The following is a 12,057-nucleotide window of genomic DNA, read 5'->3' as shown; positions in this document are numbered from 1 at the left end:
CATGGTTCATCAGTAAAAAAAAAAACTGTTAGGGCTTCAAAGACTTTCATTTGTCAGTGTGAATATACAACTGACTTATACAATGAGGTATGACATAATATTAAATGCTATTAATTATATCTGCATATTAACTAAATATCTTCTGACATATGTCAGTAATATGTTAATTCAGTACTAATGTTGTTACATCTGTCATGTTACACAGTGGTAACAGACATGTAAATAAACAAATGTGTACTTGCAGATAAATGAAAGAAATGTACTAACTAGCTTTTACTATGTAATTAAAAAGGACTTGATTTATCTGGAACATCTAGTTGTCTCAAAACCCAAACTTTTTTTATGAACCTATGGCCACTTCATGACTCAAACTATAATTAAGCAGTTGTTATTAGAGCTTGGTACCAACACCAACACAATGAGTAGAAACCCACTTTCGCCACCTAGTGGCAAGCACATTATTGACACCCTTTAGGCATGCATCCCCTCTTCCTGAATCTCTTCTCATAGCCAATTTCAATACTTGGCCGTAAATTTTTTTCTGTCTTTTCAATCTTTTTTTTTTCCTATGTATCCGTATGTTTCAAATCCATACGTGACTCAAAGCTCATTAGATAAATTCAGGTTGGCTTCTACAATAATAACTCACAAATATATAAAAGACTTGAGAGAGACTTGTATGAAGAGAGAACTGCACTGGCCCCATCATCTGTACAGAATTCACACACCACAGATGAATTCACACTCACATACATCACATCACTCCAAAAAGACAAAAAGAGCATCTTCACAATACCATAGGTGCATGAGGGACTCAGGCTGCTTACTGAACCAATGAAAAGACTGGAATATATGGTAAATATGAAGACCTATACCAGGGTGTGCAAAGCTGTTTAACCTCTGAAAACAGTGGGGTTGTGATGAGTGTTTTATTATTCTTGCAAGCCTTTAGTTGACCTCACCAGCCTATTTGATTACATTAGACCGTCCCTGTGTTTGCCTGCAGGGACAAACAGGAGAACATGGACTCTGGACTGGAATGAAGGAAGCACAAACAGGCCAACACGAAGATGAGGAAACAGAAAGACAAAGAGAGAGAGTGAGAGAGAGAGAGAGAGAGTGAGAGAGAGAGACAGACAGACAGACAGACAGGAAGAAAGAAAGAAAGAAAGAAAGATACAGGTTAGGAGGGAGAGATGCGCTGTACATACTGCTAAGTAGGTCCCGGTGGTGTGGCGTAAGTGGCTCCGCTGTAGGGCAGGAACAGGACACAGAGGTGAGGAGAGGGCACAGAGCAGTCATGGGCCAGCATCAGGGGGGAGGAGCAAGTGGAATGTGTCAAACAGACATGAGACAGAGACGATGAGAATCAGGGTCGACAGATTCAAGATAAAATAAACCAAAAGACAAAGACAAACGCATTGAAGGAAGATAAAAGACAGAGAAGGCGTAGGAGGAGGCAACAGATAAAGAAAGTGAAAGAGAGATTTAAAGAGAGACAGAGGTAGAGTAAAAACAAAGAGAGAAAAAGAAAAAGGAAGAGGTAGAGGGAAGAAAGAGGGACAGAGGTGTGGGACAAAGTGATAATAGGAACACAGACATCAAAGCAAGACAAGACAGGTACTCAGTGATTAGACACGTCAGACATATGAGTGAGTGTGACCTGGACAATGGCTCCTCTAAAAACACACTTTCTCTACAGTCACTCTCAACAAAGGCAAATATCAGGTACTCAGAAAGACAAGAGACACACACATGAAAATACGAAGAAAAAAAAAAGGAACACAAGCCAGTCCATTATACAACTGATCTTAAAAAAAAGAAAGAAACCGGAGAAGAAATTGTTTTAAGACCGTGAAAATAACATCACCGAATGCCACCTGAACATCAGTGAGCACCGCTGAGCGGGAGGGAGAGTAACTGGGGCGAACTCATCCAGCCATGGCCACAAAAGTCAGGTGTGATCCTTTGGATTAATGCCCAAAGTCAGTGTGAGTGGCACATGCCAGATTTCAGACACACCTGTGCACTTACAGACGGTGTCTTACCCAGCGGTGCCAATCAGGAGCTGAGGGTTGTATTCTTAATTTCAATGGGGTAGATGTGAACATAAACCAAAATATACACTGATAAAAGAACACCAGTTAATTTGGAAAATATTAAACACAAATAGAAGGTGGAAATGTCTTAGAAAGAGATGAAAATGTCTTGACAAAAAAAAATCAAGCTTAACGCATTCCAGTTTCCACTTGGATTCAGTAATTAAAAGTAAAAAAATACTTTCAAGCATTGAAATGTACTGGATTCCATACACACACATGAACACACACACAAACACTTGGTTACTTTGCCTGGGAAGCAGCGATCCAAGCTGCAGTGTAAATCTGGTTCTAAAATGTCACAGTGAGAATAGTGAGTCAGTCTCTGTGAATGGATTTGTGCTGACAGAGAGATTCCTCTACTTTAACGTGCCACTGGCAACGTTTAATAATTTGTCTGTCTGATTCCCTCTCTTTTTCAAAGCCCTTAACTTATCTTTCCCTTTTCACATCCATCCGTCCATCCATCCACCCCTTAATCCATCCGTCCATTCATCTACAGTACTATCCATCCAACAACCTTCACATCCATCTATCCATCCACCCCAAAGTGCAATTCATTATGAAAAAAACCCCAGATAATTCTGTGAGTGATTCCAGTGTGACAGTGTGTTTTCAGTGTTTACCTGAAACTCAGCATTGAGCCTGGGCATGGAAGCAGCCCGTCCATGACCGTCCAATGTAGAGTAGCCCCCTACATCAGAGTCATTCTCCATCTCTGTCATCTCCACTAATTCCTGCAAGATCAACACAGTACAAACACATGTCCAAAGACACAGACAGGCACAAGAGCTTGGAAGGTGCTAAAATTTTTTTTTTGCTACCATAGCTTTGGTTGGCTGGAATCACCACGTAGGCGAGGTCGATTTGGCTGAGAGTTCAGTTCGAGCAGGTTTATATAGCCTGACCGTAAGTATAGTTTCCTTCTGAGTGAGAGTACCTGAGATTTGGCTGAGTTTGGCACATCTTCTGATTGGCCCCTCTGGATACTCATCCTGCTCCTCTGCTGCAGTGCTTCCTGAGGCATGTCTCCTGAGGGAGATTTTTTCATTGCACTGCCCTGGCTCAATCTACAGTTAAACATGCAAACACACACACACACACACACACACACACACACACACACACATATAAATGGTAGATGTCAAATCTAGTGACAGTGGTATGTATACACTGCAACAATATGGTCCATTATGATACTCTGTCCAACAAGGTTAGGTCTGTAATTGTATCGTGCACAGGTAGAAGAGCTGAATGTGGCTGTGAAAATCTGCTATTCCAAGTCACTCACACTGCTTCCCCATTGGTCAGGCTTGTAGTGGGTGGGGGCTCAGGCTGTGAAGCCGCGTCAGCCTGTGAGGACGGTGGAGGTTTTGGTGGCTCGTATTCGTGAATGTGTGTGAGTGGCAGCATCGGTTTGAAGAGAGTTTTATTCTGCGAGGCAAATGGAGGAAACAGGTCTTTCAACGATTTTTACTCTCCATGACTGAGCAACACAGCTATCCATGACCGAGAAAACATCATCAAACACACTGCACCTGACAGACATGGCTCCACTATATGGTATTTTGCCGCAGGCCTGGGGTTAACACCATGATATAAAGCCTCAGTCCACTGTGTGTAATTCTTGAGTTTAACAATAATTGAATACAGCTTCGCTGGGTTTGAATCCAAGCTTGGTGCAAGATATTCATGGCAAAATTCTGCGCTCGGACAGACCAACTCAGCTCCTCTTTGGCATTCAGTATTCGGCATTCTAATTTACATTCCGTGAGAAGTTGAGCGGTGAGATGAACTGTTGATACAGAGAGTTATGGTACCTGAGGGCCCTGCGGTTGCTGCTGTTGGAGCCTCTTGGCCCGGTTCTGTTTGTAGTAGTCAAATATCATCAGGGCGGCATACACCTTCCCCACCGTCAGCTCATTGTCTACAGCGAGACACAGAGGTTAACAGCAGTCTGCCTTAAAACATTCAGAAGTGTTTACTGATATCTTAAAAACATCTTATGTACTCATGTATGGAGTTTTCTATAACAATTGTCTTTCAGGTTGGAGGAATATTAAACAAATGAATAGATATAAGCATGAGGTACATCTACAGAGGAGCTCCACTAGATGGCAGAAGCTACGCAGCTACCCTCTCTCTTTATCTCTCTCTCTCGCCCCCCCCCCCCCCCCCCCCCTCTCTAAACGAAACACAGCCTGTCTGCTGGACTTACATTTATGTGGAGGCACGAGTAAGTCCACGGTCTTCGAGGACAAGTTAGGCCAAACCTTGTTGATCTCTCTCCTTAAGTCAGCGTCACACAAGCGCTGAGCAAGGACTCCTGAAGACAACAACAACAATGACGACATTAAGTCTTACTTAGCTTTTATCTTTCAGTCATGCTGTCAGATTTCTCTTCATTTATGATGTTAATCACTGTCTCATTAAATCACTCTTTCATAGAGAAAACTCATTCGTAGGACAGAATAGGAGCACCAAAATGGAGGAAAACAGAAGTCAGATCGAGGTGTGAAGTCATATAGAATAAATACGAACGATTTTAAAATTTAAATAGTTGGTCATAAAGAGCAAAGAAATATTCCAATATATATGTGTGTAGAAAAAAAATGGGAAAAAAATATCACTTGTTATACAGAAAGGCTACAGAATATCGGACTATAAATGATTGTAGTCTGGCTGTGTTGTCATGGTTACAGTAGGCACCTACCTGATGCCAGCTTTATCTCCAACGCAGTGCGTATCAGAGCCATTAAGATGGAAGTGAACTGCACTGTGTTATCAGAGGCAATGGGCATGTTCATCCTCACCAATCGCTGGGATGCGTTTAAACAGAAGGATCACAGGAGAGTGACCAACTCACACATGAACAACAAACAACAATGCTGTATCACTAGGAGGAACCTCTGTGTGGTGAGGAGCGTGTCTAGGCTCGGTCAAATGTGTTCTAATGCCAAATCAACAGAGCACAAATTTTATTAGCGAGTTCAATGATCGCCAGTGAGTTCAAATCTCCTCTCAGCACAGAGTAGTTGTCCAGAACATTGACATTGACAAGAATACAGAGAAAACACTCTGAGAGGGAGAGAGAGAGAGAGAGAGAAAGAGAGAGAGAGAGAGAGAGAGAGAGAGAGAGAGAAAGAGAGAGAGAGAGAGAGAGCATTCAGGGCTCATGCAGAGGTTAATGCAATAGAATCACTGCTTTGATATGGACATGAGTTGAAAGCCTAGGGAAAAGGGAGTTGTGGTGTGTACTGTTACCCTTGACAACGCACAGCAAATCTGTTGCAACACAAGCGCAACATGGCAAGCTGAGACTTAGACTGTTGTATCTAAGGTTCACTACAGATGAAAACTGGGCTGAAAGAACTAAAACAGATGGAACCATAAGATCAGTGTAACTGAAATTCTGTTGCAAAAACATTCTTTTTTCATCTTGCTAACCAGAGCCATGAAGCTTATGTAGGCTGTAATACAATATATTATTACTGTTTAGGTTAATGTCATTATGCTTACATAACATATGTAAAAGCAGGGGAAGAGGGGGCACTCTTAAATCACATTTGTGAACGTATCATTAAGTGGGATTTTCTCAAAATACTTGCTTTCCTTGAATTTGAGTAAACCTAGCAACATGTGTGGGAAAAGCTGTGTTTTCCTGGAGGATGACAGAACACACCTTTTGCAGTAACCACGGCAACAATGTAAGCGGGTAAAGGTAACACACATGTATGCAAGCAAACGTAATGGAATCAGGAAAGCACAAACACATCTCCATTATACATTTACACACACACACACACAAACACACACACACACACACACGCACGCACACACACACAAGCACAAAGATGCACAACCGTGTACACTGTGAACACACAACTCTCCATTTATTAAGATTACACAATGTGGAGGGGGAAGGAAGGAATGGGGAGGAGTAACAAAAAAAAAAAACAGTGGAGGTGAGGAGAAAGATCCGTAGATGAATTGTGTTTTGTGTGGGCAACGGCCAACGCGTAAAATGTTTGCCAGCCGGGCGAAGGTGACAATGACGGATACACGCACAGAGACACAGAGCAGAGGACTGCCTTCGTTAGAGAGGCCAGCTGAGGAGGTCACATTTCCACAACAGCAAACAAGGAAAAAAAGGAAGGGAATGAAAGACAAGCCTCGCTTCAGTGAACAGCTACAGCAGCCCGTCCTTTCTCTCCTCTCTGTTGATTCACTGCTCTAAAGAGGGAGATATATTTGGAGCACACACTGGAAGACGTCATTTGAGTCTGCCTCAGAGTCGTCCCTCGCAGACAACCCATAACTCGGGCAGTGGCACTACGCTCTTACGCGCTAACCCTTCAGACAGACGGGGGATTCTGGGACAGATCAGAACAAAAGGTTCGCGACACATCACGCGGATTACTCACGGACCAAAACTGCCCAACGCAGCGCCATCTAAAACGACTTTCAGAACCGAAAATTTGTTCTGATTCACAAATTTGATGGCTTACTGTAAAAAAACAAAAAACAAAAAACAAAACATCAGTGCTCTGAAGGCCTGGTCACCAACCTATGCCTGTTAGTCCTCATTCAAAATTACGGTTCATCTTATACGCAGAGTTTAATAATAAGGTCAGAGGACATCAGAGAGGCACAGAGGAACGACAGGTTACACCAAAAGACAGCAAAGACAGGTAGCGACAGAAGCAGCAATGCCACAGCTGAAGCAGAGAGAAGGAGCGACTCGCCACGTGATCTACGGAGAAGCGGCTAGGCGTAAAGAAAGATTTAGCGATTTGCAGACAGTGTACATAGGAGCTGGAGAGAGATAGTATACCTTGTAGGCGATTCTGGGTGGGCATTTCTTTCCCAAACCCAGGGGTGGGGACATGTGGCGAAGCATCTCATACATATCGAGGTAGGTAATGCGGCCACTTCACAGGGGCGATTGGAAAAAGGAAAGGGTTGGGGCAAACAGTGGGGGGAGAGATAGAAAATCATGGGAAAAAATAATGACAAGGAAAACAAATCAAACGAGCAGGGGGAAAAAAATTAGGTTCTAGAGACTTCCAGGGAGATATTTGGAGCTGAGATACCATCCTGCCCCTTCTTAGGTAAAGATGGATCCTGGAGTAGGGGGGTAAGAAGCGAACCCTAGCCTGAGAGAAGACGTGTGATGACTGAAACAGGAGGTAAGGGTTGAATGAACAGGAGAGTGTGCAGTGGTCATAGCTGTGTTATTCTCGACAGATCCCTCCATGCATGCTGGGATTCAACCACAGCTAACCAACCGGACACTCAGAAACAAAGCTCACTGCATTTATCATTTGTGTACTATATTAAAATAACACAACTAAGAATTTGATTCTCAACAGTTCCAACAAGTCAAATATTGACAATTAACAACACTGTGATAATCAGGATTGTGGATATTTAGTTTTATCTTGAGGAGAACATGTTGCTTTGTTTCTGGTGGCTTCCATGGTTACCTGCAATCCAATTAGTATGGGGAGAGTGAAGTCTGAGTCAATCACTTGGATTCCAAGTCATTTTACAGGTACCAGTGCTACAGTACCCCCTATTGAAAAAGGCAATGTGCAGGTTCTCAAACCTTGTATGCCACCCTATTAGGGCACTTCTTTCCTAAGCCAAGGGGAGGTGAGATTATACGTAATAAATTGTACATATCCATATAGGTGATTCTTCCACTGCAAAAAATAAACATGAGTTAAAGCACAAAAAAATTTGCATTTTGAACAAACACTTCCCAAAGCAGGAAATACTAGTCTTGTTGTATGTAAGCTATATACTTTTCATCAACTTAGAAGAGACTTAATACGGAGCAGTTCTTCTCCTGGTCTGCAGGATTTAGATCAGTCTTCAACAAGGAGAAGGAGAGAAGCTTTACTCCAGTCAGCTTAGTGATGCTAGTCGAGTAGGCGTCATGCAGGATGGCAAATTTACATGCATCAGCATTTGTCTAGCTGGCATGTCAGCTTAGTGCCACGGAACAGGCAGGGAGAAAGGCTCCCTGTGTCTAAAGGCTGGCCCTGAGATAGACATGTGTCACAAGAAGACCTACATGACCCCCCCCCCCCCATCTCTGTCTGAAGCTTCCACGTCTCGGGAACTTTATCTCTGACAGTCACACGTACCAGGCGGCAGGGTCGTAGTCTGCCCAGACACGGATGTACTCATCCAGGTGGTGTGGCCCCAGAATGGAAGCGTCTCTGGTCAAGTACTCAAAGTTGTCCATGATTACCGCAACAAAAAGATTCAGCATCTACAGAGGGAAAGAGTGTGAAGTCCACAGAGAAACATTTTTAAAGAACACGCCATGAGGACAGAAAAGAAAAAAAAAAAAAGTTTTCATCAGGCCAAAAGACAGAAATGCTGAACAGGCTGAGACAGACAAAAGTCTTGGCATGTATGCATTGCATGCTGTGTGTTGTATGTTTGCTTGATAATGTATGCGTTCTGCACGTAGCTGTAATGAGTGTGGTGTGTGGTTTGTGGATGTCTCTGGAGAGGAGAGGTGCAGTGGGTCTGTCTGAGTTACACTGACCAGGAAAGAGCAGAGGAAAATGAAGGAGACGAAGTAGAAATAGGCAAAGTCACTTCCACAGTCGTTCTCAGAGCCTTGGGTTTCCACACACTTCTTGCCACCCAAACATGCTAACATGATTTCATGCCACGCCTCTCCAGTGGCACTCCTGAGATAAACACGCGCGCACGCACACACACACACACACACACACACGTACGCACACGCACACACATACACGCGCGCACACACACACACACAAACGCACACAAACATGTTTATGTCATAATGCACAAATTTAGATTTCATAGCAATGTTGTAAAAAGCCATTGGGCTCAAAAGGTTCCTGCCCTTTATGGGTTAAAGTAAAGTTTCAGTGACAGGCTGTGGATGGGAACACTGGTAGGATTACCTGAACAACAGCGTAAGGGCTTGAAAGAAAGTTTGAAAATTATTGTGGCGATTAATTCCCGTGTCATCATTCAACTCGATGTTTCCAAACACCTGAAAGACAACATCGATGGAACATTCAGAATACGGCGAGAATTTGCAGTGCAGTGAAGCAGAGGAGTGACATATTGTGACAGGGTCTCTCATAGAGCCTGTATAAAAACAGCTGGAGGGCCACTCTCAATAATTCACACTGCCCATAAGCTGGATCAGGGCAGACATCTGGAGTGTATACACACGGTTCTGGCACAACAGAGTGTGACACAGGTTCACTCGAATCACTCTCACACAATCACACACCACTCCACATGACAGTATATAGTGCAGTATGGTATATAATACTTCATTAATAAGTGTAAAATGCAGTTAGTGGAAGTATACAGGTGTGTTTGTGGGCTGAAAAGATAATGAGCAGTGAACCTTTACAAAGCTTGTCAATTAAAGTCTGTCATTATTCATACCATTCAGCTTTACCATGTCACTTTTATGCCTAAAAGTTATAACATATACACTAAAAAAAACTCACAGAGAGGATATGTACAAGTTCTGAGCTAAAATTAGAAATATGAATGAATGACAAATTACAAATCACTCATGTAAAAAAAGAAAGAAAGAAAGAAAGAAAGAAAGTAGAATCTTACGGATCGATCACGTACATAGTTCTCTGCCAACAGTAATTCTCATTATTAACAAATTCATTCTAGAAATACACTGAACAGCCACATGGATACAAACTAATAGGTACGTGAAATTATCATTACCAACAACAAATGCTGTATACATAGCTGTATACATAACAAGTGGTATGGTGCAACAATATACAAAACAACATGTCATATTTACATTTTGTTATGGACATGGACAATCAGTTATTAGGGACACCTTACAAAACATTCCCCTGATATCCTGAAATCTATCTTTTTCATAAAATCCAAATAAAAAAAAAAAAAAAAGTAAAATCACACAGTGAGCTCTCCTATGCAGACATTTAAATGTTAAAATGTTAAAAGTGTTGAGGTGAATGCTGTTTTCAGAAGCTGAGTCAACATTCACACAGTCTTTATTCGGTGGTATGACTGTAATTTGCGACTCAAAATGGGGTTTCATCATACATTTGCTACACAGTGGTGCAGACTCAGCATGCTGATTAGAATGTGTCTCTTATTCCAACAGGATGCAATTACCATTGATTTACAATGCCACACTAATCTAGTGAATGGCACACACCATCATTTTGTCAACAATCTAGGAGATCGGATGTGCATTTTTAAACAAGCGAACGCATCTGAAGGTTGCATCCATCAAGTTTGAGTGGAATGATGCCTTCTGTTTTATATCACCGTGACCAGATGAAGCTGGCACCACAAAAAGACTACACCAGACCATCAGAAGATTACATACTCATGAATGTCCCTGTCCTTGTGGTTTCAAGTTGGGTACATGACCTTGAATTACAAGACTGAGTCTTGTTCCTCTGAACAGTCCAGTGGATATATAAAAGTATGCGTATATATTTTCTTCTGTTAGCTTAAATGGCACTTTCATTCACACATACACACACACACACACACATCATATGAATATATAATATATAATATATATATGAAAGTAAGCTAACAGAAGCCCTTCAATCACTTGATCAGCAAACAAAAAACAATAATTAACCAATCATCACTATGACTGGTTAATGTGATGAAAAGGCTAAATTTGAGATCACTGAAATTTGAAGATGGTCCTGGTTCATTTCTGTTTCTTTTCACCTGGTGGAAGGAAAACACTGACCCCAGACCACACCCCACGTTCCCACAGTGATACACTGGGACCACCGAAATGTGACACTTCACTCTACGGCACACTTGACATGTATGGAATTACCAGTTTTCAGTTGTTCAAATTTCAGGGTTTGTCCTCACCTGCATCCCGATGATGGCGTAGATGAAGAAGAGCATAGCGATGAGCAGGCAAACGTAGGGCAGAGCCTGTTCAAGAGAACGCAGACGTTTACAGCGAGACCAACTTTAAAAGCTTTATTTATTACCTCAGCAGTTCCATTAAACCCTGTCCAATCCAGCTTTTTATATGTTTATATATCTGACCACAATAGGGTTCATATCCACTGTAATTACAGATCCATCTTTTTATTCTGTGATTCTTCACTTTCATTGTGGCAATACATCAATGAAAAAACAAACAAACCTCGCTGTCCGTTACTTAAACTCCTTTAATCTGATTTCTCTCTTCCAAAACAGACCTAATTAGACAGACGCATTTGTTCAAAGAGGCCAACTGGAGACACCATGTGTTTTTCGCTCAGAAACCTCACATTGAAATCGATCAGTCAAAACTGTAATGATTTCAAGCTGCTGAAGAATGCCTGCCAAATATTAATATCGTGTTTGAACAAAAGCTGATAAATAATGCAACGGCGTCCATAACTTTCAAGCACAACATTTTAAACAAAATTAAAATATTTTCCTTCCACGCAGGTTGACTGAATAGGTCCTATTCATGTCAATAAAAATTAAAACAACTACAACCTGAATATGAGAACCATATGGCCAGCCCTTGATGAACAAGACAGCTCGAGGCAATTATGTTACTTTAGACTTGCTGAGTGCTTTCATTTGTCGTCACATGCAGCAATTCTATTACTTAACCCCCCTTGCTTGTGCCACAGGTGGGAACTTTAAACAGTTCTCATCATTTGTTACCTTCTGTCTGCGTGGTGTTTAAATGTCTAAGAGTTCTGACTGACCTTAAATGACTGTACAAAAGTCCAGAGCAAGATGCGGATGGTGTAACCCTGCCTCAGGAGTTTGATGAGCCGAGCAGCTCTGAACAGCCGCAGGAAACTCAGGTTAATCCATTTGTCCTGCGGAGACAAAAACACTTCACAATCACTTTGTGTTGACTATTTAACCAGCCTCCAGTTTTAGCCATTATGCTTTGCATAAAAAAAAAAACCCA

General features: G+C 41.9%; 1 protein-coding gene across 1 annotated transcript in view; it reads right to left on the bottom strand.

Annotated features, from left to right (window-relative positions):
* cacna1bb (calcium channel, voltage-dependent, N type, alpha 1B subunit, b) overlaps positions 1-12,057 on the bottom strand; it is a 103,389-nt gene that overhangs the window by 4,459 nt on the left and 86,873 nt on the right. The window contains exons 35-47 of the mRNA XM_030769155.1: positions 11,846-11,962; positions 11,004-11,069; positions 9,053-9,144; positions 8,662-8,809; positions 8,252-8,379; positions 6,934-7,030; positions 4,813-4,918; positions 4,318-4,425; positions 3,920-4,026; positions 3,391-3,533; positions 3,040-3,169; positions 2,726-2,836; positions 1,212-1,250 (exon numbers count right to left, since the gene is read on the bottom strand). Of these exons, the coding sequence (XP_030625015.1) occupies positions 1,212-1,250; positions 2,726-2,836; positions 3,040-3,169; positions 3,391-3,533; positions 3,920-4,026; positions 4,318-4,425; positions 4,813-4,918; positions 6,934-7,030; positions 8,252-8,379; positions 8,662-8,809; positions 9,053-9,144; positions 11,004-11,069; positions 11,846-11,962 (1,392 nt within the window). The remainder of the gene's footprint in view (positions 1-1,211; positions 1,251-2,725; positions 2,837-3,039; positions 3,170-3,390; positions 3,534-3,919; positions 4,027-4,317; positions 4,426-4,812; positions 4,919-6,933; positions 7,031-8,251; positions 8,380-8,661; positions 8,810-9,052; positions 9,145-11,003; positions 11,070-11,845; positions 11,963-12,057) is intronic.

This window comes from Chanos chanos, chromosome 3, assembly GCF_902362185.1.
Source record: "Chanos chanos chromosome 3, fChaCha1.1, whole genome shotgun sequence".
NCBI classification, from domain to species: Eukaryota; Metazoa; Chordata; class Actinopteri; order Gonorynchiformes; family Chanidae; genus Chanos; species Chanos chanos.
Note: the sequence above shows the minus strand (reverse complement) of the source record. Positions and strands in the feature narration are given on the sequence as shown.